The sequence below is a fragment of the Enhydra lutris genome, unplaced genomic scaffold (assembly GCF_002288905.1).
Source record: "Enhydra lutris kenyoni isolate GAN:26980312 unplaced genomic scaffold, ASM228890v2 scaffoldscaffold38, whole genome shotgun sequence".
Taxonomy (NCBI): Eukaryota; Metazoa; Chordata; class Mammalia; order Carnivora; family Mustelidae; genus Enhydra; species Enhydra lutris.
In genome coordinates, this window is record NW_019154122.1 from 15935903 (window position 1) to 15961504 (window position 25602).

The 25602-nt window shown below is 63.0% G+C and overlaps 2 protein-coding genes across 6 annotated transcripts in view; both read left to right on the plus strand.

Moving 5' to 3' along the window:
• The window catches only part of LOC111154684 (acyl-CoA thioesterase 7), a 95035-nt gene extending 82538 nt beyond the window's left edge, over window positions 1-12497 (plus strand). For all 5 annotated transcript variants that reach the window (XM_022514512.1, XM_022514506.1, XM_022514507.1 and 2 more), the window contains exon 9: window positions 12109-12497. In XM_022514512.1, coding sequence (XP_022370220.1) covers window positions 12109-12207 — 99 coding nt within the window. In that variant the 3' untranslated portion in view covers window positions 12208-12497. The remainder of the gene's footprint in view (window positions 1-12108) is intronic.
• A 7255-nt stretch (window positions 12498-19752) lies between these two features.
• LOC111154774 (G protein-coupled receptor 153) lies at window positions 19753-24427 on the plus strand. Its single transcript, XM_022514673.1, is given in 7 exon segments — window positions 19753-20163; window positions 20520-20949; window positions 22514-22706; window positions 23227-23411; window positions 23568-23950; window positions 23952-24153; window positions 24155-24427. Coding segments are annotated over 7 exon segments (1836 nt in total). The 5' UTR covers window positions 19753-19807; the 3' UTR covers window positions 24242-24427.
• Window positions 24428-25602: the final 1175 nt, after the last annotated feature.

Genomic DNA, 25602 nt, shown 5'->3' on the forward strand with positions numbered 1-25602 from the left:
GCCTAAGGAGGTTCCTTCGAGGAGGACCGCACAGACCGCTGGCTCGAGTGGGGCCTGGTGTTGGGGGCAGGGGAGCCATTTCCCAGAGACTATCTGGGTCGGAGGAACCAGGGACTCGGAGGTCTGGGGCTGGAGCTGGCCGCCTGAAAGGGGAGAAGAGGGGCAAGAACACACCAGAGGCCACCCCGCTGATCCTGGCCAGGCCCAGCCCCGGGACCCAGCCTCCTGACCACACGGGGCCTTTCCTCTGCTGTCAGCTGAGGGGGCTCAGCGGCCTACAGGGCTCCCCACGTGGGTACGAGAGTAAGCACAGCCGAGGAGTCAGACCGTCTTCATTTCGCAAAGGCTCGTTCTGAGTAACTGTAAACTGATAGGGTCTTCTGGCCAGGTCCAAAGTGCTCGCCGTAGCTGAGCTGTAGGCTCGCCCGCCCAGGAGCCCAGCAGCTGCTGTGGGCTGCCCCCGGCCATCATGCACCCCGGGGGTCCGGCCTCCTGTGGACAGTGCCTGCGGGCCAGGAGCCGGGGGTCCGGCCTCCTGTGGACAGTGCCTGCGGGCCAGGAGCCCGGGGGTCCGGCCTCCTGTGGACAGTGCCTGCGGGCCAGGAGCCCTTAGTGCGGGTACCCATGACCTTCACAGAGGCAGAAAGCAGTCCTGGGTCTGGGCCAGTCTATGTGCCTGTCCTCTTTCTAGAAACCCCTGTTGTGGGCCACGGGTAGAGGGCCAGCCCAGAGGAAGGGGTGCTGGTGCCCAGCAGGTGGGGCAAGACACCCGCCTGAATGAAGGGGACACTGGCTGAATCCCTAGGTTTGAGGGCTGGCCGTTAGCGACCACGGCCGGCTGCAGCTGATCCAGGCTGTTCCGGCTTGCTAATTAAAGATGGTCTTTGATTCTTCATGGAGGTGGCCTGGGGCCCAGCCTCTGGCAGGGAGGGTGGGCAGCTCCCCAGAGAGGTTTTTGGCTCATCCTGCGCATAGACTCCCTTGAGGACGCCCGTGTGACACCATCTGTCCCCCCGAAGCACACATGGGCTCCCCGCCGCCAGCGTGCCTGTGCCCATGGGGGGCACTCGGCCCTCCTCCCCTCCCCGCCCCCCGTTGTCAGCAATTCTTCTACCTCCTGCCTATTTTTAGCTTCCATCCCCAGGGCCTGGCTGACACGGAAGGCAGCGGTGCTGTTTGGAGTTTTTCTTGATGAATATTTTATGTCGGGGAGGCTGCGCCGAGGCCAGCAGCTGCTGGCGCTTTCCAGGCTAATCAGTAAAGAAGCAAGTGCGGAGCATGGAGCCAGGCTACTGGTCCGGACAGCAGGCCCAGGCCCCCCGGCTGCCCTGCCTCTCTCTGAAGGCCTCTCTGCGGCCATGACCTCTGACCTGGGGGGTGGAGACACGCCCTGGATTTCGCTGAGCTCGGCTCAAAAGGGGGCCAGTGCAGAGACAGGGTGGACACCTCCAGGGTCTCAGGTTGGTCCTGGAACGCCTTGTGGGTGACTTTTTCTAGCCCTTTTTTGTGTCCAGGGGTGTGAGGACCACATTGTGTGTGTTAAAGACGGAGTCGGCACTGTTCTGGGCGCCCCCCTGCTTCCCATGCCCTGGCTGAGTCCTGGGTGCCACTGCCCCTGAGGTCCACCCAGGGATGTGTGAGGACGGAGGCACCAGCAGTGCAGGGGTCCTGGCCTGCTGTGAGGGCGATGTGGGTCCACACAGGGCCCCATGGGCTGAGGGGGAAGCCTGGAGCCCATCCCAGGCTTGTAGGCGGTACAGGGTTTAGCCCTTCATTACTTTGTGGATCTTTTGGAAAAGGAATGTTTGCCCCTGTGAACTGAGGCCCACGTGGGGGCAGCAGCGGGGGCAGTGTCGCCGAAGCAGGAGTGCTCTGCTCCCAGGAAGCCCAGACCACAGTGAGCCCCATCATGAAGGGTCTTGGTCACAGAGTGTCTTGGCCAGGCTTGTAGACACACACCTCTTGCTAGACCCGGGCCGGACCCGTCTCAGCCAGTGAAATGGCCTGGAAGTATTTTCTAGGTTAAAATGGGAGGTGGTGAGGAAATGAGGGGTGTAGCCGTCCCTCTGTCCTTTCCGTGCGAGGCTCACCTCAGCCCGTGAGCGCCACACGGAGCACTGTGAAAACGCGTGTGTGGAAGGCACGTCATTTTCACGCTTACTGAGCACCCACTTGAGATGCCCAGGGGTGCCCGCCTAGGCCCATGCATAGGCATGGCCATTCCCTGTCACCTGGGAAGGGACGGGTGGGGTGGGTGTCCCACGTACCCATAGTGACCACAGTCTGGTCCTAAGGAGCTGGGGTGTCCATGGAATGCTGACCTACTTCCCCTGTGCTATTGGATCCGGCCCGGGGAAGCAGGGGAGAGGGTGCCCATCCCACAGACAGGCAACCAGATGGCAGGACCCTGAGCCTCAGTTTCCCCACTGGAGCCATCCCGGGCCTCTCACCAGCCACCAGCCCCCCGCTTCTCCAGACCCATGCCTGAGCCCAGGCATGTGGCATGGCAGAGGCTAGAGTCCTCGAGATGGCCCCGTTCCTCAGCCACCAAGGAGACTGCCACTCTGCTGACCATGGCCAGGCCTGCTCTGCACAGCCCACCGTGGCAAGAGGAGCCACGCCCCCAGCTTGTAAGACAGCGTGTCCCTACACAGGGCTTGTCGTGGCCCGGGTCCCCGGCATGGGGAGGTGCATCAGCGGGCCAGAATGGTTTCCTAACTTGAGAAACTCAGATGCGCTGTGGTGCGACACGGTTGATGCTGTTCCTGGAAGGGTGTGAGAAGCCGCATGACCGATGGGAGCCATGCTCCCTGCCACCCCTCCTTGCCGTCCTGCACAGGGGGGCGTCCGGGATGAGACTGTTCGTGAAGCTTCTTGACCCAGTGTTCCATTCTCTCCCTCAGTTCTGGGTGCTTCACAGAAAGTCTGTCTCGTGATGGAAAATGCTCCTGTCAGCTGAGTGGTTCATGCTGGGAACTTTAGTGTCTGGTGAGAATCGGGGGTGTGGGTGCCCCAGGGGACGTGGGTGACGGGGTGCAGCCCCGCCTGCACGTGTCCCTGGACACTCGGCTGTGTCCCTGATCGCTCGGTAATGGCCTCTCTCGCTGGTACAGCCCGTGCTCTGGAGACCCCACCCAGTTCACGTCCAAAGGCAGAAGGCCCATGGCACCAACGATACACATTTTCCTGTTAAAACACTGGTAGCTTCTACTCATGAACGACCTGTCTGGTTGCTTCGTTGCCACGTTTTCGGACCCTGGTGTGCCCTTGCTATCCTGATTTCTGTAAAGCGGGACAACCCAGCGGCAGGCGCTCCGAGGGCCCTGCTAGGCCTGACCCCGTGTGGTGCCTGGAAGGCGGCTGCAGGAGGGAGGCCCGTGGCTGACACTTGCAGAAGGTGCAGCGGAACGGGGGATCCCAGCTGGTCAGGGCGCCCCGGTTCCACGGTGGCCATCCTGCACTGTCATAGGGGAGAGGCCTGTGCAGGTTGTGGGGACCCAGCCCGGGGCTCGCAGCCGGGCACCCTCCTGCCCGGGCTGTGCTGGGGCAGAAGGCGGCGCCGCCTACCCTGAGCACGGACGAAAACACCGCTGCTCGGTGGCACTGTGCTTTCTCTGCAAAGTCCCATGGCAGAGACCCTGTGAATGCAGGGACACGGTACTCAAAATGTAGTCAAAAGTGCAGGGAAGAAACAGGCCCCGGGAACCCCCACAGTGACCAGAAGGATGCGGAAGAGCCTCCCCACACACGCACGCATATGTGGATGCAGACGGGAGCGTGTCCGCTCTGCCAACAGGACAGGAAGTGCTTCTTCTGGGGCTTTATCCATGCCTCGGTGTGCTGGATGCTCCCAGCCGTGCCTTTGTCACCGGGGCAGGCTCCTGGGGAGACCCCGAATGGGCTGAGCTCTGGACTCGGCTGGGGACAGGTGATGCCTAACCGTGTGTCCGTTGAGCAAAACTACTGGTTTTGAAGCTTTAGCACAAAGACCCCACCAATTTGTTATTTGCTTTTTTGGTTTGATCTTCCATTGGTTTGATTATCCGTTAATTCAGCAAATGTCCCCTGGGTCCTCGCTGTGTCCCAGGCACAGTGCTGGCTTCAGACCCAGGTCAGGAAAGACGGACTCGACGCACAGTGCGCCCCCACACAGGGTGGAGGGCTCAAGTGAGGGCGCAGGTCCTGGGCCAGGCCGGCCCTCAGCAAATGGCAGTTACGATCTTTAGCCCTGTATGGGGGGGGGGGAAGGGGGTTGCTCCCAGGAGCACGTGCTGTGACCCACCCCCACCCCACCCTCACCCCCTACGCCTTGGGAGAAGCTGCTGAGAGGCCACCCTGCAGGGCCGAGTCCTGTTTCACCTTCTCTACCGGAGACTGTCACCCTGCGCTGCCTTTCCCCGGCCCCGTGCTCCCTGCCGCCCCCTCAGCCTCCTGCGGGCCTCTCCTAGGGGGGTCCACGGCCACACAGCAGATCAGTTCCACAGCGATCTCACTGTTGGAGCCGCCGCGATGAGCCCCCTGGTGTGTGCCTCGGGCAGGGTGGTGAGCGGCTTCCCAGGTGCCCGGCCCCACCCACCAAGGTCGCGGTCACCAGTGGAGCCCTGCTCTGGGGACACAGCTGCTTGCCAGGCTAGGGCTCCCGGATGCCAAGCTTGTCCCTGCCGGGCCGTGTTGAATGGCCCCAGTCATCAGAAGACATTCTAATTGCTGGCACAATTGTCCCAAGGTCCCTCCTGTCTCACATTATGAAGACTGGAGAGGGTGTGTGCGTGGTTTCCTAATTAAGAATGTCTGTGTCCCTCTGGCCCGTAGGAAGCTGTTCTGTCACGACGGGAAACCCTCTTCGCACCAGCCATTCGTTAATTACAAAAAGGACAAGCTATTGATTCTCTTGAGGGTGGTACTTAGTCACTCGCCCTCTGTGCCAAGTTCCAAATGTGTGTTTTCGGAGCACAGAAAATGCAAACTGGGAAACATCTTGTCTGTACTGTGGGCTCTGCGAGCCACAGGCTTCCCTCCAGGGGCAGGGAGCCCGGGAGACAGCAGCTGGCAGGGGGAGCCGGAGGAGGGAGGGAGAGGCCGATCTGAGGCCCCAGCAGCTGCCAGAGCAGAGGGGGCGGGGGCGCTTCTGACCCCCTGGGTCTCTGTGGCTGGGGGAGAGGTGGCAGAGGCCCAGCTCCCTGACAAGGACCCCCGGGGAAGCCCTCCTCCCTGGGCCGCACAGCGGGTGGGCAGACCGGAGTCTGTCTCTGAGGTTGTGTGTGACATGAAGATGTCATGGGTACACACGCGTGCACACGTGGCCTGACTGCTGTGCACATCAGAAAACGCCTTGCCCTGGGAAGGGGGGGCCAGCCCTGAGGCCACATGGCTGCGGCCCAGAGCCTGGGTTCCTTGCCACCCCTCCACGTCCCTTCCTCTTGCCCGTGGGAAGCGGTGCGCCAGGGTCCGAGTCCCCACCCCCGCCCCACAAAGGGTGCGAGCGAGTGCTCAGGCCATCCAAAGACACTGGCCTGTGGTCCAGAGCCCCCTGTCCTGCCAACAGCCCTGGGCACCCGAACGCATATGTGATTTCCCATGGAAGAGCTTTTTCCTTCCCCCCAACACCCTCAGCCCTCCACTAAAAACAGCCACAGCCAACAACTTCTGTCTTTATTTACTTAGCCGGTGGAGGGAGACGGGCGGCGCGGAGGCAGCAGCTGGGCCGTGGGTGGGGACCGTGTGCAGGCGGCCATCTGTCTGGCTCCGTCAGCTGCACACCCGGCAGGGAAGGGGTGGCCCCGCGTAGTCACTCGGCGGGGAGGGCCGTTGGTCGGAACTCACAGTGTCCTGCAGCCCGCAGGGCGGGGACTGTTCCCGCGGAGGCCGAGACGCTGCCCTGCCCGCTGCCGTCTGCAGGGAGCATCGACGAGCCCTTGACTATCTCCCAGGGCAACCAGGTGCGGGCCACGCGGTGCTCCCCGGGGGGGTGCTCAGTGGCCCCGGTGTCCACCAAACCCCGTTCCTGGGCCTGGCGGGGCTCGTGGAGCCCAGAACATTCAGCACGAGCCGTCATCCCGAGACCGGAAAAATGAGCCCTCGGCTGGCTCCTTCCTCTGAGGCCTTGCAAGGGCCTTGTCCTCCCGCGGCTGGCCGGCTGCCTCCACGTCCGGCATGAGGCGGTGTGAGCTCTTGTCTGCGGAGCTAGTTGCAGAATCTCGAACAAACGTTGGCGCTGGGCGTGGCTTCTCCCTCCGCCGAGCGCCGCTAGAATTTACTGTGCTCTGTGCTGCCAGCGTAGACCAGAATCACCTGCACTTTGGCCTCAGCCCCCCCTCAGCTCACGCATGGACTGAGCCAGTGAGAAGCTTCTAGAACCCCTGGTGGCCTGTTGGCCACTGTGGGGCGAATGGCTGCAGTTGTCTGGGGGTAACCTGGTGGAGGCCGGGCCTCAGGCCTGACTGGAGGATGAGCCCCAGAAAGCCATGCTGGACGGAACTGTCACAGCCACGTGGGACGAGGGGTGGCCCGCTAGGTGTGACCTGCACACGCACGGCCCCGGGGCTGGGGGAGCGCCTCCTTAGGACTGGTGCGGGCGCCTTGCTCGCCACCTGAGGCCTGGCCCTGAGCAGGACCCGGCGGCGCCGGCTCCCAGACTCTGACGTGCTGCGCAGACGAACCCTCCTGCCCACCGCTCTCTCCTGACCTTGACAGGCTAGGCTAGCAAGAGCGTGTCTCATGCATCAGGGGAAAGCCTGGGGCTGATGGGGCCCCAACACTGACTTCCCCAAAATGTAACAGAAGGCGGGGGGGCATGTCTGCTCAAGTCTGTGGAACCTGGAGGACACCCGACTGCTGGCGGGGTCTCCGTAAACCAGGCTCCAACAGCCCCGGGTGTCACGTTCACGGGAGCGACCAAGCGTCGGCACCAGAGCCACACAGGGGAGAGGCCGGGCACATCTGCCCTTCTCCGCTAGGACTCGAGAAGCTCCTTGGGGAGGTGGCTAGCTCCAAGGCCAGAGTGAGGGGCTGGGATAGGAGAGCACCCCTGACCCTGGGCCCCTGGCAGGCTGACGCCAACAGGAGGGGACACCTTCATTCCCAGGGGCTAGGGCCCAGGGGCTGAGCCGTTGCAAGTCCAGGTGGGCTCCAGGCTTGTTCTGGGAGGGCAGGCCCAGCCCGTTCACCAGGGCCACCCCGCAGGGTCGCCGTCACCCCCTCTGCCTACTGCTGAGCCTGCCGGCCAGAGCCCATTAGCATGGAATGAGTCGGGCCAGCAGCAGCGCCCAGGCCCGAGTCGAGGCCCTGCTGCTGACCAGCTGCCACTTGGGCAAGTCCCTGGCTGTGTCTGCGCCTCACGTCCTCACCGGGAGAAGGGAAACAGTGGTGACTTCAGAGCTCCTCCTGGGTTGTCGTGTAGACTCCGACGGGCGGATGTGGTCCTGGCACGCATCAGGCCACTCCCTTCGAGCTGTTGCCCAGAGAACTTCCTCGTCCCTAACCCCACGTCCATGCCTTGGGCACAGCCCACGTGGGAGAAGGCGCAGGAGGCTCTGGGCTTGGTCCTTGCAGGAGGTTTACCTGGGCAGTTGGGGGGATCTCGTCACAGGCGTGTGGGTGAGCCCAGGACATGGCGGTTGTTCTGGCCGGGAGGAAGGTGCTAGATGGGCACTAGAGCCCGGTGTTGGGGGAGCAGGTCTTCTCCAACCCCGGACTTAGCCCCTCGACTGACTGCGTGTGACTGGAAGCCCTTTGTGATCCGGGAAGGGAGAAGGGGTCCCAGCAGCTGCCCTGATGGGTCTAGTTGGTTTTTCTTTTTTTACCTTTGAATGATGGAAAAGTTCAACTATATGCAAAAGTAAAGAGAAGAAAGAACCCCTTGTAGTTAGCCACACGGGCCCAGTCTTGCTCACAGGTGCCCTGCCCACCCCACCGCCGGGCCGCTGGAAGCAGAGCTCAGATCTCATCATCACCTGCGAACGGCTCAGTGTGCTTCTCAAGGAGCGCAGGGCGCGGCCTTCTTTGTTGCTGACTGTTCTTTCCGCTGGGCTAGACTCTGGGCAGCTCCTTGCCCCGTAGAGGCCTGGCCCGGGGCCCCACTGTCTTCACAGCCACTACAGGACCAATGACCCAGCGTCCGGCTCCTATTCGTAAACACGGCATTGGTCGGAGAGAGAAGGGCTCGTAAGGTCATCCAGATCGTTGCCCGCCCCAACGGCGTGGAGCCCCTGTGTTGAGGCCTGGGGCCGGAGATGGCCTGGCGCTCTGTCTGCTCCTCATATCCACACGGACCCAGGAGATCGGCCTCCCACTGCACAGAGGAGGTATCTGCAATGATCCTGGGACTCCGCCCTCTGCTCCTTCCCAGGGAGGCCGTTCCCGAGGTGGCTCGCTCTGCCCAACGGGCCTGGCTCCACCACTTGCCTGACCTGACGGGAGGACAGCAGCTGTTGCTGGTGGCAAGTGACTGGCAGACCTCTGTGTCCCTTGGAGCCCACCCGGCTGCTCTCCCCACTGTGGAGCCTCCCTGGCACCTGTCCCGCGAGACCCCTGGCTCGGTTTGACCTTGTGCTGGGGCCGCGTCATTGTCACTTTCTCACCGCGCGTGATCTGCCTGTCGCCCTCCGTCTTGCCGGCTGGAGCGTCAGCTCCGGGGACAGGTCCCTGTGCCAGGCCCAGAGTGGCTCCCGTGAGGCCGCTGGAGAGAAAGTCCTGGGCGGGGTTCGGGGAGCGTTGCCTCTGCCCTGCCACTCCCTGTGTGCCAGGACTGGGGTGGGAGGCCTCTCGCCATGCTGAACCTTCTTTCTGGCTTTCTGTAAACGTGAGGAGGTGTGTCACCTCGGGTGGGTTTGAGATATAATGACGGACTGTAGAGTCCCCCCGTTCACAGTGTCCAAGCCGGCGGGGGTTCAAGTGTTCACACCATTGTGCGACCATCGCCACGGTCCATTGTGGAACATTGCATCCTCCCAAAAAGAAGCCACGCACCCCTTAGTCGTCCGCCCGCCCCCAGCCCCTGGCACCAGTAACCTGTGCTGTCTCCGTGGACGTGCTTACTCTGCGTGTTTGGTTTAAATAGACTCTGACTTGAGGCTGGGGGGGTCTTCTTTCTCTGTCTTGTTGGGGACAGTTGAGAGGACTTTGGGACTCTCCTGCAATCTTATAGAGTAGAATATATGAGAGTCTGCGAGCCTTACAATGGTAAGCAGAGGAGCCCGGTTCAAACCAGCCTGGCTTGTCCCCCTGCCCTGGCTCCAGAGGGGAGGCTGGGCTGGTGTAGGGGCAGAATGAAGAGGCCTGTCCAGGAAGGTCACGCAGTGAGGTGGGGACCCAAGGCAGGCCAGCCCATTCCAGAGGGTGGGTGGCGCTGGCCAAAGTCTAGGCACCTCCTAGAACTGTCAGGATCAGCTTTTTTTTTTAAACATTATTTTCTTTATTTGAGAGAGAGAGAGCAGGAGTAGAGGGAGGCGGGGCAGAGAGAGAAGGAGAACAGACTCCCCACTGAGCAGGGAACCTGATGCGGGGCTCGATCCCAGACCCTGGGATCACGACCTGGGCTGAAGGCAGAGGCTTTAATCCACTGAGCCACCCAGGCGCCCCTTGGGTGGGCCATTTCTGCCCATCTTCTAGGGTACCCCTGATGACAGTTCCATTTATTGCTCTCCTCTAGACCCCTCCCTGCTCTTCTGAGCCCTGAGAGCCCTTGGCTGGTGACCCAGGCATTGGGGACCAAGATGCTCATGTGAGTCCCATGTTTGCCGGTTTCCAGAGACGCTGGTGGGCTGGAGACACAGAAAGGCCCCTCCCATCGGGCCCTGGCTCTGGTGGGCTCTGCAGACGGCCTGGGTGGCCATCAGTCCACCCCGCAGCCTCGCACAGGCCAGGCTCACACTCTTGTTTTGAGAAATTATTTTCTTTCCAAGCCTCTTGCGTTCTTTCTCCTGCTCCAGGGATGGAAATTCCGGCAGCTGGCGGGGCTGGGCCTTTCGAGCTCGGAGGACCCTCCGCAGGCGGCCCAGCCCGTGCTCTCCCCCTCAGCCAGTCTCCCAGCTCCAGGACCCAAACACATTGATTCCCCATGAGCTGGTCCCCTCTGTGAGGAGGCGGGAAGCTGGGCTGCAGCCTCTCCTTCCCCCTGAAGAAGGGCCCAGCCATGCCACTTTCCTGAGCCCTGGCCTTTAGCTGCACCTGGATGGGAGCCACAGGTCCCCTCAACCATGCCAAGCACGTTCCACAGGGGAGAGGGAGCAAGAGGCCTCACTGTCCCGGCCTCGTGCCCTTGACCTTGCATTCTCGGCCTCCTCAGCTATCCCCCATTTGCCGCAGGGCCCTGCTGCTCAGAGCGGCCCCCAGGCCAGCAGCATCGTATCATCTGATGCTTGTTAGGAATGAGTCTCAGGCCCTGAGCCCTACACCCCTTGCCTCAGGATCTGCATTTTAAGACCCCCAGGTGATTTATGCACACGGAAGCTGGGAGCAGCTCTGCCTGGGTTGCACAGAAGCTGGGCCCCGCAGAACGCGGCCTTGTCTTCGCAGGGTGCCTTCAGCAACAGGGACGGGCCCCTGGCCTCCTGCCCCCAGGACGCTCTCCCTCAGCACGGCCCGCTCTAACCGAGAGAACATTTTGTTTCGCTGGGCTGTTTCAGGTCAAATTGCATGGCCTCAAATTTCATTTTTAAAAAAGTCAGCCAGGGATGGAACCAGAACGGCAGGAGGGCCTTCCTCAATAAAGCATCTCGGAAAGCCACCGTTGGCCACGTGTGCTCCGAAGACTCTTCAAATAGGCACCAGAACCACTAGAAGGAGCGTGATCAAGTTCTTTAAATACCCTTGTGGCTCTGAGCCACAAGGTTTTGGCAGTTTACACCTGGTGACATTTAGCGAACAATTTCTGAGAAGGCTGAGGGGAGGACATATTTGGTTGAAACTGACATTACATCCTCCGGCTGATTGTTCGCTCTCTTGCCAATATCCCATTTGCCTGTAAAACACTTGGGCCTGAAAGTAGCCTCTGGGGCTTGGTGTCTTTGTGGATGAAGGGCAACTGCCCCAGTTCTTTGGCTTTCAGACACCCTTGAAGTATCGCAAGGAAATGTCCCAGAGGAGTCAGCGCAGCTCTTTAAGCCTGAATCCCTGAGCAGGGCGGGCCAGAGAGAACTTGGGCGTGGGACGGATGGGGCCTCAGGGAGTGACCTGTGCCTGGGCCACACCCCTTAGCAGCCAGGCTAGGCCACTCTTTATAAATTTAATTTTATTTTATTTTGAGAGAGAGGGGGAGGATGGGAAGGATCAGATGGAGAGTGAGAAGCCTCAGAGCAGACTCCGTGCTGGGGAACGGAGCCCAGCGTGGGTCTCGATCTCACTACCCTGAGATCGTGACCTGAGCCCAAACCAAGAGTTGGATGCTTAACCAACCGAGCCCCCCGGGCGCCCCCAGACCAGGCCACTCTTAAAAGTGATAGGGGCATGGTTCACAATCCTGCCGGGATGGTAGGCAGAAACCCGCCTTTGGTCAGTTCCCTCTGGTCAGTAGGCTCTGCCTCCCCCCGCCTCCCGGCTGCCGAGTATGGGGACATGGCTTCCTAGGTTGCTTAGAGGAAGGACACGACAGAGAAGGGGTGAGCAGGACCCAAGGAGCTGCTTCCTGGTCATCAGCGCCGTCCAGGGCTCCCTGCCCACAAAGCAGTCACTATTGCTTCTGCTACAATAAAATGGCCTGCCCAAGGTGACACAGCCAGCACAGTGCTTGTCCCCACTTCCCTTTGGGGCAGGGACTGAGCAGCTGGCATTCCCTGTGAGTGGACAAAACACTGTGTCTCCAGCAGGGACCGTCTTTCCTTCCTCACACCCGGCCCTGGTTTAGACTTCCCTTCCACCTCTCATCTCCCACTGAACTTTATTATCTAAGAGGCGCTGGGCTTGGGATCCCACCTGCCGTGAAGGGTGGCGTGGGGGTACCCGTGACGCTGCATCCCTAGGAACTCCTTCCCAGTTGGTCCTGAGGCCAGCACCCAGACAGCCCCAGGTGGCCGGTGGAGCCTGGGGGGTGGCAGGGGTAGGGGGATTCCGGACCCACAGTCAGGGTTCTGTGACCTCGCTAACCTGCCTGTTTCCGTGTGTGGTCCACAGCCCGAGACCGAGGACGAGAAGAAGCGCTTTGAGGAAGGCAAAGGGCGGTACCTGCAGATGAAGGCCAAACGGCAGGGCCAGCCAGAGTCCCAGCCCTAGGGGCCGCCCAGCGCTGGGCCTGGAGAGGCCCCAGTGTCCAGTCACGTAGAATCCACCCCCTTGGCCAAAAACCCAACCCACACTGAGAGCCGGTGTCGTGTGAAGTGTTCGTCTTGCAGTGTTAACCTGTGCCCTCTCCCGGAAACCTACACACCAAAGCTTTATTTCTATGACTCCGGTGTAAGTGCTCCCGTGTTATCCCTGCCACTGAGGTGTCCCTTGGGAAGACGCGCGCACACTACGGCGTGTGTAGAACCCAGCATCACTAATAAAGCTGCTCTTTGGCTGGACCTTGGTCCTGGGTGGTCGTTTTTCTTGGGCGGGGGGGCGCTGCTTTCCTGGTGGGCACAGATGCGGGGGCTAGAGGCTTCCATGGGCCCACCTCTCCTCCCTCCCCCACCCGCCAGTGAGGGCCCATACCTGTGTGTACCCCAGATCTCGGGTGTGCCTGATGACTTGCTGGCTGGAGAGGACACTCCTTCCCTCCCAAGGCCCTAGTTCCATGTCCTGGCCTGGAGGCACCAACCCCTCACTTGCCCTCTCTCTGGCCTGTGCAAGACGCCAGCCCTGAGCATCCCGCGGCCTTCCTGTAGATGGAGGTGGAAGGTGCTTTCGAGGACTCTGGAAGCTGATGTGCAGAGAAAGCTGAGCCCGCCCGGCCAGAGCACGCTCAGCATGTAGGAGCCCTGCCCCGGCTTCCCTCCACCTCTTAGTGGAAGCAGCTCTGACACCTTGGCCTTCTGGATAAAGGCGGAGATTTTGCTAGAAGGAGTCTCCCAGCTGGTGCCAGGGCCCCTGTGCCTGTCGTGGAAACCCTCAGCCACTCAGGCCAACAGGTTATCGGGAAGGCTTGTGGGATGGGGGTCTGAGGGGCAGCGTGTGTGTGTGTTTGTGTGTGAGAATGGTGCCAGTGAACAACTGTGCGTGTGTGTGCACGTGCACATCTGCGGCCCCGGATGTGCCTGTGTGAGATGGGAAGCTGCGTGCCCAGACCAGCACCCTCTGGGGCAGCCGAGCTGCCAAGGCCACAACATGGGCCCGTCCTTCACCTCCCGTGACCGAGAAAGATTCCTCCACCAAGCACACCTGGTGGTGGGGGCTCATCCTGGAAGCCTGGAGATGGAGCCTGGCCCCTGCAGCTCCAGCCTCTCACGGGGCTCCCTCGGGCCCAGAGAGAAGGGGGCTCCAGACCGCCTCCATCTCCCGTCTGCAGATGTGCAGAAACACCGCCAAGAGCTTCGGAATCCGTCTCAGGCCTCAGTCCCAGCTGACGGGGTTATTTCCTGCCTGGAAGCAGGGAGAGGAAACACGGCCCAGGAGGCCGCCGCCACCGAGCCTGCAGCCGTCCCAGCCCCACCCAGCCCCACCCAGCCCCCACGCTGACCTGAAGGCCACGGGTGGTGCCCGGGCTGGGGCCGTCCACAGAAAGCCCAGGCCTGGCTGGCCAAACCATGGTCCTTGAAATCGGAGCTGGTAATGGCAGTGCCTGAGCCCTTGCGTTCCCCGAGGGGAGGGGGACACCAGGACATCCACATCTTTCTCTGTCATGGCTTGGCTGCTCATCTGTGCGGCTTTGGGCAAGGCAGGTACCCAAATTCCACTTCCCAAGGCAGCTGGGAGGAGCCCAGACTGACAGCATTTAGCGCAAGGCCCCCAGGATGGCTGCTGGAGGCCCATTCCGACCCGCCCGCAGAGGCAGCTGAGCCCAGGGCAGGGACACCAGTAAAAGCAGCAGTGGGTGAGCTGGGCTGGGGGAGCCAAACGCCTGGGGCAGTTTGCCCTCTGCTAGTGGGGCGGCAGAGTGGCCAAAAGCTAGGGATGACTGGGTCGCCTATGTTTGCCTTAGAAATGTCACTTGATCACCAGCCTCCTTGTGCCAGTTTCCCACTGCTGGTGGCCCATTTATAACCAAGGCCGCCTGGTCAGGGAGCTGCCTCTCCACCGAGGGCTCACTAGGGATCCTGACTGCCCAGAAGCCACATACACAGAGTGCATGGCCCAAGGCGCCCTGTTCACCAGCCCCGCTTCATTGTGGAGGCTTTGGATACAAACACCTTTACTCTTAGAGAACTGATCCTAAGGCCTTCGAGGGGTCTCCTAACAGCTGCTCCTGACTCCCCAGCGGCTCCTGGAATGTGGAGATGGGGGGAGTGGGCAGGGCGGGAGCCAGGCTGTGGAGGGGTGCAGGCAGCATTGGCCTGGGTCTGGTCCTGTCTGGACGAGGCCCCCTTCCTCCAGACACCGGGTTGTGTGCTCGTAAATGCTTCCCAGGTGCATGGGAAGGGCAGGGCTGTGCTAACAGCCCAGAGTGATGGAGGCCTTGTGCCCAGGGTGTGTGGTCACAGGCAATCTAGAAGAGACAGGAGAGAGGAGACAGGCAGTGTCCACTGCCTGGATGGGAGACCGAGATGCCACCAATCACTCTCTTGTGACTCCAGTGGTCTCCAGAGGCCCCCCCAGTCAAGGACACTGATAGGATGTCCTCTAGATGTCTATGGGTGGCAGCCTGTGCCCCTGCCAGGAATGCTAAGGTGGGTTGCTCCTGGGTGGGGGGCCAGGAGTTCTGGGTTGTAGGCCTGGTCTCTCCCAGCTGTGTTGTCCTGGTTCCAGCTTGAGAACATTTCTGAGCCCATGGGGGTTGGGGCAACAACATGGGACCCCGTGATATGGACCCCCCACCCCCGCTGCCCAATACAGGATAAGTCTGAATCCTTAACTGGCCCAAACTTAACACCTCCTTGCCCCAGTCCCTGATCCCGACAAACTCCCCAGTTCCTGGAAGGAGCTAATCCTCAGATGCCCCACGTCCCCTCCACACCCCACCCCTATTGTTCACTTTAGATGTGGCTTCCTCCGGGAAGGCCTCCAGGAGCCCCCCACACCCCCGGCCCTAGGTTCGCTCTGTCCTTTCTCGCCCCAGGCCCCCTTGGCCCGCCAGCCCCGAGAGCTCTGGGCCTTCTCTTTCCCAGTTGGCTTGGAGGCGACATCAGGGCAGTGGACCGACCCCAGACGGCGACGAAAGGGCCGCCCTCCGTAGGGGGCTGCAGTCCCACGGCGGCGAGGGGCGGGGGAACCAAGGACCGACAGTTGCGCGGACAGACGGGCCCGGCGCCGGGCCGCGCCTCCGGGGGCGGGGCGGTCCGAGGGGCGGCGCGGAGGCATGCGCCCTGCTCCGCCCCCCGCCCCCGGCCGCCCGAGCGCAGCCAGCAGAGCGGCGGGAGCCGAGCGCGGCGGCGGCGACGGGAGTGGAGGGAGGGGCGGCGGGTCGAGCTGAACCGAGCCGAGCGCGCGAGCCCCGGGCGGCGCCGCCAGGATGCCCCGGCCCGCGGGCCGCTCCGCCGCCAGCCACCCCCGCGGCCCCTGGCGGCCCGCGCTCGACCGGGGAGCGCAAGAGCCGCAGCCAGAGCCGGAGGCGGGAGCAGCGAGCCGGAGCCCCGGGCGCCCGAATGCAGGGTGAGCGCCGCCGCCCGAGCCCGAGCGCGGCTGGGTGGGAGGACCCCGGGAGGGAGGACCCCCGGCGGGAAGGCTCTGGGCAGGGAGGGCTGTCTGCGGTCTGTTGGTCTCACGGTGGTCTGTCCGAGGCGCCGCGCATCGCCACCCCCGACTTGGGGACCTTCGGGGTAACTTCCCTGGGGCCGGCCTCTCCCTCTGTCTCTCCCCCGCCCCTCCCCCCAACTCCGGGTCTGGCCCCGCGGCTTGCAGGGAGCGGGGACGGCCAGTCTGGGGGTACTGGGCCCATCCCCCTACGCAGAGTAACCGTTGGGGCGTCCGGCCCCCGGGTGGGAGCTCGGACGCGCCCTCGGGGCTGGGTGGAGCTGGGGGTCCCGCTAGGGACCGGCAGGCTGGGACGCGCCGTGTTGGGCGGGAGTATCGGAGCGCAGAGGAGCAGGGACCCGGGGACTGGGGGGCGGGCGTGGCGGGCGGGGGGCGTGCCGGAGATGCGGAGGCTCCGCGCAGCGAGCCCCGCCCTGGCGGCGGCGCGGCCCGGCCTCGCCGGCCGGTTGGGGGGCAGCGCGGGTGGGGCGCAGCTGGGGGGCGGCGGGCGCTGGGCGGTGCATCTGGAGGCCGCCTGGAACCCGGGGAATCCTTTCAAGTTCTGGGTTCTCTTTGTTGCGCAATAGAGCCCCGGGGCCGCGAGGCTTCATTGGCCCAGGGCCGTGACGTCACGCCGGGGCCCCGCCCGCAGGCCCTGCGGAGGGAGGCTTCTGGGCCCGCCGGGTCCCACGCGGGTCACGCCCTGCAGTCGGCCCTGGAGGGGCTCCAGGATCTGGGCGAGGCGGGAAGCCCTGACCTGAAATGCTGGGGGGACGCTTGGAGCGTGTTGCGGAAGAAACTTCCCAGTGGGGGGCGGCGACACCTGGGTGTGGCCCGCAGGCTGGAGCCTAGCCAGGGGTCTGGCCCTCCTGGGTCTGCGGCTCCCTGTGGAGAATAAACTGTGGGCGCCCCATCAGCCTGGAGGAAGGGGTCTCCCAGTTCCTGCACGTCAGCCCCCCTCACCGTGCATTTGGAGACCTTGGCATTCGCTCCCCAGTGACATTCTTCCCCCATCCCAGCGCCACCGCTCTCAGGAGTCCCAGGCTCCAAACCCCTTCTCGCACTTCCTCCCCGTCTGGGTGCGGGTTCTGAGCCTCAGTGTTCCCACCTGCAGTGTGGAACAGCACGGCCCAGCCTGCAGGGGTCTCTGAGTTGAGAAAGGTAACCTCAGCTCAAGGAACCAAAAGAGCCTGTTCCTGCTTGGGTTTGGGTTAAGGTTAGGGTTTGGGCTTGGGTTTGAGAGGCTAGGAGTTTGATGTCAGCCAAGTGGGGCTTGGGTCCTGGTTCAGACACTTCATAGCTTGGGCTAATGGTTTAACCTCTCTCTGTCTTTGCTGGACTATCTTTAAAATGGGGACGTCAGTATCAACCACACATCATCCCTGGGGACACTAACTGGGAAGTGTGTCTGTTCACAGTGCTTGCTCTATCTCCAGGCGAGGCACGTTCTCCTGCCCACAGACCTAGAGCCTTTGCCTGCAGTGAGACACAGGCTAGACAGGGGGCAGAGCTGGCACCGTCAGAGGTTATGCCAGTGACAACCGGTGCCACCTTCCCCACCCCCCTGCCCCAGTGGGCCCAGGGCCTAGGGTGGAAATAGATGCTGGCCCACCAGGTGCACGCCGAGTCAAGCTTCCTGTTTGACAGCGTAGAGATCACTGGTGTCTGCGTCTGCCCACCACGGGCCCCCACAACCAACCTGCTCCGCCCCCAGGCTTCCTCGCCCCAAGGCTGGGCTGTCCCAGGTTCTGCTTGGGGTGGCTGTGTCTACCCTCAAGCTCAGTGTCTTGGCCCTTAAGGGACGGCAGAGCTCAGTGAGCTCACAGGGCTCTAGTACAGACTTCCACGTGGCAAGCATTCATTGAGCACTTACTGTGTACTTGGCTCCGTCCCATGGCAGAGCTTGTCTACCACCCGCAGCACCTTCCCGGTGGTCCTATCATGTCCAGCTCACAGAGGAGAAGAACAAGGCCCAGCTGAGTCCATAACTGGCTGGCAGGCGAGAGTCTAGCAAGCTCTTTACCCAACCCCATGTGGCCTCTGTATGCTGAGGTCCGAGAGGTTTGCAGGACACTGGAATGGCTGGGGTAGGGTCCCGTGGGGCCACCCCACCTCCCACACTGGATCTTGGGTGGGGAAGAGGAGGGTGCTGTGTAAGCAGAAGCCTGATGTTCGGGAAGGAATTTTCCTGTCTCCAGAACTCCCACAACCCCTTAGAAGGCCCTTAAGGAGCACAGTGTAGTCCAGAATGCACTCCTCCCCTCCATCAGGGGTCGGGGCAGGCCCGCAGCAGGGGCACAGGGGTGAATGCGACTCATCCCTGAGAAGTCCTTCAGTATTGGGGATGGGGTTCAGGCCACAGAGACACCAAAAGAACTCTAGATGAGACAAGAAGGGACGCCTGACACCCAGACCAAGCAGTACTGCTTCCCCTGCCTGGAGGGCCAGGGCCCTGCTGTGGCCTGTCCATTCCACGATGGGTAAGAGCCCCTGGGGATCGCATGGCTGTGTCTGGGACGGTGGGTGCTCATAATGTGTTGGAGGCAGTGGGGCGCCGGAGTGGCTCAGTGGGTTAAAGCCTCTGCCTTTGGTTCAGGTCATGATCTCAGGGTTCTGGGATCGAGCCCCACATCAGGCTCTCTGCTTGGCAGGGAGCCTGCTTCCCCCTCTCTCTGTGCCTGCCTTTCTGCCTACTTGTGATCTCTCTCTCTGTCAAATAAAGAAAATCTTTAAAAAACAAAAAAATAAGGTGTTGGATGCAAGAGGATTGGAACCCGTGAGATTAAACAGGGTCCAGAGTAAAAAGGGCCAAGTGTCACAGGGCACACAGTAGGCCTTCACTTAGCGTTGTGCTGCTCCCAGGCTGCCTCTTGCAGGCTATGTCCACAGAGGCCTATTGTGGGCCTCACATCAGAGGGACCAACCCAGGTTCTGCACAGGGGCGGGGTTTGGGGCTGCTGGGCAGGGAAGGGGTGGGAGGGACTTAGAGCCCTGCAGTATGGCAAGACGGAGGGCCTCTGCTACATGTGTGTTCTGCTCAACATCCTGTGTCCCGGGCTCATGGCCATACGCTATTGGCAGTTCCTCCTTGGGGTCAAGGTCTGGTCCCTCTGCTGTCCCAGGCATCCCCAGCATAGCACTGATCGCCTCCCCAGAGCACCCACTGTGTGCGAGACCAGGACCCACAGCATAATCGTGACCACCACCCAGAGCACCCACTGTGTGCGAGGCTTGGCCCAGGGCTTTAAAGACGTGGCATCTGTCCACCCCAGCCTTCCCCTGGGTCCCCGTTACAAAGGATGTGGGTGCCGGGACCTTGCTTAAGCCACACAGCTAATATGCTGGAACTTAATGGGAGCCCAGCCTGTGGCAGCGCCAGGGGCTGCCAGCCACAAAGCCAGTAGGAGGCTGACCTGGGCCAAGTAGGCTGTCGTTGCCAAGATGGCCATGGAAGTGGTCACCACGTCGCCCCTACTGCACAGGGAGGTTCAGGGGGCTCACCCCCAAGGCATGTCCTCATTTGGCCAAATGAAGTGGGACAAGTTAAGATAAGGGGCCCTGATGTGCCCTGCAGACACATCGTTTGGGTTGTGTGAGATGTGAGACACTCATGGTGAGAGTGCTGGTTCCCTGCAGGGCTAGGGCCCCCGGGGCAAGAACACCCCCCGGGTCCCTGCCTGGTTGCTTTCCTGAGGCAGCAGCTGTCCCGGGAGCAAACCCAGATTCCATACCTTGGCCAGGAGTGGGTGGAAAGGAGGATGTTCGCGCTCATTAGGGACCCCTGGCTATGTCCCCGGGTGCCAGGGACATGGGCTAGAAGCCCCGGAATAGAGAGGAGGGCCGAGCAGCCCAGTCCAAGCCAGGACCCGCAGGTCAGGGGAGCCCCAGGAGCTTTGATGCCACAACCAGAGGGACCGTCTCGGAGCACTCATTGGCTTCTCCCCCAATCCCCCACAGATGCTCGTGGTCCCTGGTGTCTCGGAGCCCGTGCGTGTGAGCGCCGCTGCTCCGAGCCAAGCCCTGGCCCCGAGGATGTCTCAGCTGGCGGCCAGCTCCCGTCTGCACCATGAGTGATGAGCGGCGGCTGCCCGGCAGTGCGGTGGGCTGGTTGGCATGTGGCGGCCTTTCCCTCCTGGCCAACGCCTGGGGCATCCTGAGCGTGGGTGCCAAGCAGAAGAAGTGGAAGCCGCTGGAGTTTCTGCTGTGCACGCTCGCGGCCACCCACATGCTCAACGTGGCGGTGCCCATCGCCACCTACGCCGTGGTGCAGCTGCGGCGGCAGCGCCCGGACTACGAGTGGAATGAGGGCCTCTGCAAGGTCTTTGTCTCCACCTTCTACACCCTCACCCTGGCCACCTGCTTCTCCGTCACCTCCCTCTCCTACCACCGCATGTGGATGGTCCGCTGGCCCGTCAACTACCGGTGAGCCGGGGCGCGCTCGCACTTCGGCGCCTGGTGGTCCTGGGGGGCCGTGGGGGCAGGGAGCACAGAGGCCACTGGGGCACGGGGTGCAGAAACGCCCCCCTGTGCTGTGCTGCCAGGCCGGAGGCGCGGGAGGGGCTGCTCTGGGCTGCACGCCTGCGTGTGCGGGCGCGTCCACGGTGTCCAGCACGGAAATGCTTGGCGGGAGGGATGTGCCACCACCTGCGGGAGGATCCCCTGGGCAAGAGACAAGGCCCCACTTCGCTGGCCGTTCCATGATCATGAGGTACTAGGGGCCCAGGGCTCTGGGAGGACCCTACGAGTGACCCCTCGCTCCTGCCCCCACCGCATCCCAGGCTGAGCAACGCCAAGAAGCAGGCGGTACACACGGTCATGGGCATCTGGATGGTGTCCTTCATCCTGTCCGCCCTGCCGGCCGTCGGCTGGCACGACACCAGTGAGCGCTTCTACACCCACGGCTGCCGCTTCATCGTGGCCGAGATCGGCCTCGGCTTCGGCGTCTGCTTCCTGCTGCTGGTGGGCGGCAGCGTGGCCACGGGCGTGGTCTGCACCGCCATCGCCCTCTTCCAGACGCTGGCTGTGCAGGTGGGGCCGCGGGCCGGCCACCGCGCCTTCACCGTGCCCACCATCGTGGTGGAGGACGCTCAGGGCAAGCGCCGCTCGTCCATCGACGGCTCTGAGCCGGCCAAAACCTCGCTGCAGATCACGGGGCTGGTGGCCACCATTGTCATCATCTATGACTGCCTCATGGGCTTCCCTGTGCTGGTGGGTGAGCCTGTGCGGGGACTGGGCTCTGGGGCAGCGCTGGGGTTGCGCTTGGGTGCTGGTGGGTGAGCCTCTGGGGGTACTGGGCTCTGGTGCAGCCCTGGGGCTGGGCGTACTCTAGGTATCAGGTGGTTGAATCCTCCCATCTGGTCCCTGGAGGTAGGAGGGGAAGGCATTATCACCCTGTCCATTCTATAGATTTGGAAACTGAGGTTCAGAGGGGTACCATGACCCACCTAAAGTTAAAAGCCCATGTCAGGGGAATGTGGAGCCCAGGATCTTTCTGGCACACTGTAGGGGACGTTTCCTCACCAGAGGGAGGCCCATTCGAATCAGAGGGTGTGGAAGGTGGAGGAACATAGCCACTTGGCCCAAAAATGAAGTCTGGATTCAGCAGCCGGGCCCTTGCACCCAAGGCTCCAGCCCAACCCCTTGAAAAGTCTGGACTGGGGTATGGAGGGGTTTCCGGGCAAGGATTAGTCAGAGACTGTCCAAGCAGCTGGGCAGGGCTATGTCCTTGGAGTTACTGTAGGACACAAGCTCCAGAAGGTGGCAGGTGGGGTGGCAGCCTCATAGGGGACACACTCGGGATGTGGTGGCCCCACCCTCAGAGGGCCTGGTAAGCCTGACCCCTCCACCGCCGCTGCCAGGTACTGGGTTCTGTGTGCAGCAGGGCCCCGCGTCTCCAGCCTGTGCTGATGGAGGGAAGAAGCGTGTATAAAACACAGAGCCAGAAGGGGACAGCAGTGGAAGGAGAGCCTCCCCAGCTTCTCTTCAGGGCATGGAGGGAGTGTAGTTTCTGGAGCCCACTCCATGCTGCGGGCCTGGCACAGTGTCTGGGATCTTCACCTCACTCTGTGGGGTGTTCTTGGCCCATTTCACAGGTGAAGAAACTGAGCCCAGAGAGGTTCAGCACCTTTTAGAGGGTCACACAGCTCACACAGCAGAACTGGTATGATGAGTGTATTCTACCCATTTCTGCTCTGTTGGAATAATTAAATGTCACTCTGGGTGGGGGAAGGAACTGTCCTGGGACAGGAGGAGTGAGGTCCCTGGGTAGGGACCCAAAGCCTGCCTGGTTGATTCTCAGACTCCTTTGAGTCTCCTCTGAGGTCCAAGACCTAGACCCCCCCGCCCCGGCCCCCACCTCCGCCCCCAGGGTAGGCCATGTGCCCACAGAGGCATGGGGATGGCAAAAGAAGTACCTGAACTGGGAAATTTGAGACCGGGTCTTCCAAGCCTGTTTCCTCTTCCCCAAAAGGGGTTGGTAAGCCCTGCCCCCACCTCTGTCCTGGGGCAGTCACGAGGCTGGCATGGGGGAAGGCACTCCGTGAAGGGCTGTCCGCGCGCACACGGGGCTCTGGCTGTTCGTGCCAGCAGCCAGCAGCTCCTGGTGGACAGGCCCTTCTACTCGAACTCTGGCTTTTTCCTGCCCAGGACCCTATAGCTCTGTCTGTTGCCTCTCCCTCCAGCAGGTGGGAGAAGTGAGGCGGGGGCCGGGGCAGGGGTGGGTGGCTGTGGCCGGGGATCCTGCCAGGTGCCAGGCCGAGCCGTGTGCCCACAGGTGGTGAGCTTCAGCAGCCTTCGGGCGGACGCCTCGGCGCCCTGGATGGCGCTGTGTGTGCTGTGGTGCTCGGTGGCCCAGGCCCTCCTGTTGCCCATATTCCTCTGGGCCTGTGACCGCTACCGCGCCGACCTCAAGGCCGTCTGGGAGAAGTGCGTGACCCTCATGGCTAACGATGAGGACTCGGACAATGGTGAGGGCGGCCTGGGAGCGGGCCCCTGGGAGAGGGGTGAGGGCAGCAGGATCACCGAGATGGCTGCGTTCTCTAATGTGCTGGAACCCCTAAGCGACCTAAGTGTCCTGTGGGACATTCTCCTGTCCGGCCTGACTATCCCAGGCAGTATCTATGGACACCAGACTGAGCGCGTTCCCCAGAACTTCCACCCTTAGAGGTCTCCCGGGGGCTCCGGTAGACCCCAGTGCTGTCTCACCTGGTGATGAGTGTTACCCTCGGCTGAGCCTCTTCGAGGTACCAGGCACTGTCAGACCCTACCTGTATTTAGTCCCCCCAGAGCTCACCGGGTAACCACACCCCATGGCGGAAGAGGAGGAACCTGGCTCAGGTGCTCTCCGCAGTCCCACAGCTAAAAGGTGGCACAGTTATGGTTTGAACCCAGGCCTCTGCCCTATGCGTGTGTCTGAGGGTCCCTGGAACTCACTGTCCGACGCCCCCGAGGTTTCCACGGCCCTAAGCTTTTGCTCCCGCCCTGCAGATCCCAGCCTGGAGGGCGGCATCCCCCCGGACCTGGTGCTGGAGCACTCGCTCGACTACAGCTATGGCGGCGACTTTGCGGCCCTGGACAGGATGGCCAAGTATGAGCTCTCGGCCCTGGAGGGGGGCGCACCCCAGTTCTACCCGGCGCGGCCCTTGCCGGAGAACAAGATGCAGTACCTGCAGGTAGGGACAGGGCAGGGCTGCGGTCGGCCGGGCTCACGCGGGGAGCGGGGAGAGCGGGGAGGCTCGTGCCCTCCCCAAGGCCTTGCCTCGCTGAGCCCCGCGCCGGTCCCCATTTTCCAGGAGGGCCGCCCGGGTTAACCCCGCCCGTCCTGACAGGTCCCGCCCACGCGACGCTTCTCCCACGACGACGCGGAGGTGTGGGCCGCCGTGCCGCTGCGCGCCTTCCTGCCGCGCTGGGGCACGGGCGAGGACCTGGCGGCCCTGGTGCTGCCCGCCGGGCCCGAGCGCCGCCGCGGCAGCCTGCTGGCCTTCGCAGAGGATGCGCCCCCGTTCCGCCCGCGCCGCCGCTCCGCCGAGAGCCTGCTGGCGCTGCGCCCCCCGGCCCCCGACGGCGGCCCGCGCCGCGCTCGCGACTCGCCCCCCGGCAGCCCGCGCCTCCGCCCCGGGCCCGGCGCCCGCTCCGCCTCGGCCTCGCTGCTGCCCGACGCCTTCGCGCTGACCGCCTTCGAGAGCGAGCCGCAGGCCCTGCGCCGCCCGCCAGCCGCCGGGGCCCCGCGTCCCCAGCGCGCGGCCGGGCGAGGACGCGGTGCCCCCTGCCGGCGGAGGCGCGCAGCGGAGCCCCGGGCCGCGCCCGGCCGTGCACGCGCACGCGCACGCGCACGCGCACGCGGGACCCCTGAGGACCGGCCTGAGCGCGTCGTGGGGCGAGCCCGGGGGCCTGCGCGCGGCGGGTGGCGGCGGCGGCAGCCACCAGCAGCTTCCTGAGCTCGCCCTCCGAGTCCTCGGGCTACGTCACGCTGCACTCGGACTCGCTGGGCTCCGCGTCCTAGAGCCTGCGGGCGCTTCCCCACGCGCGCCCGGCGGGCCGGGCTGCCCGCAGGGACCAAAGCACCAAAGATGCCACGCTGACCCAGGCCGGGCTCCGGGCGGCGCCACGCGGGGCCCACCGACGGCGCCTGGCTAAGTGCCAGCCCTCCCTGCGTGACTGAGCCACGGGCATCGCTCCAAGGGTCGGTGACTGCCCTGGACCGCTGTTGGGTACGGCATCACGGGGCAGAGGGAGGCCGGGCTTGGGTAAAGGCAGGCTCTGCACGCCCTGATGTGCCTGCCCAGCCCGGGGCAGTGGCATTGGAGGGATGGGGGTGGCAGCAAGGAGCCCGGGAGGAAGGCCACCACCAGACAGAACAAAGTCCAGCCCTGCAGGAGCCAAGGGACTGACTGCACCTGGCTTTCCACTTTGCACTGTAACTGTCTCTCCCCCGCGGGGGGCCAGGGTACAGAGGGTCTCTAAGCACAGGGGTCTACAGAGCCCAAACAAGCTCTCTGAGCAGGTGTACCTGCTGAGCAGTTCTGCCTCGGTTTCCCATCTGTAATGAGCAGGTTACCATATTAACTCACAGGACTGTTTGGAGCAGTCTTCTGGTCCGTGTGCACCCGCCCCTGCATGGGTGTGAGAGCATCTAGGGCCCTCTGTGGGTCCTTTGTGGGGGTCAGTCTTCAGTGTGTGGCCTGCTGTGGCCTTTGCACCTGAGGCCTCCCACTCTCAGTGCCCCTGGCCTCCCCAGGAACTCACCCCACCCACACCCCAGCTAAAGCACAACACTTTGCACTGTCACCCACCTTGACCATTGTTAGTGTCCCTGCCCTCATCCGTCTCTCCACCAAGCCAGCCACCTGTAGGACTCCCACCATAAAGATCGTGGGTCCATGCTGGGAAAGAACTGAAGCAAAGGGAGAATGGGCTTCCTTATCCTGATGCCCCTGGGGGGGGGTCCTGGCTGAGAGGCCTCCCAGGTTCCAGGTTTAAGGTCTGGTCCCTGCTGAGGGCAGGGCTCTTTGCTCTCTCTCCTGGACAGACTTTTTGCTGGCCTAGGCTTTGCCATGGGCATTGGGGAGGGGCTTGCTGGGTCTTCCCTGGAGTGAGACCTTAGAATCAGGCTGAGCAGAGGTCTGGGAACAGCTGTGACCTTGAGCTGAAAGGACGGGCAAATGCAAAGGCGGTCTCCTCCTAGACTCGCCTCCACACAATGGCCTCACACAGCACACAGGGAAACCCAGAGCAAATCCCAGAGCCAACGTGGAGCTTTTCTGCCTTGCGCAGCCCCTCCCCAATCCTCCCCACCTCTCCTGCCCGTTGCCAGGCCTCTTTCGTCATCCAGCTGACACGGTCTCAGCCCCAGAAGAGGCCCCT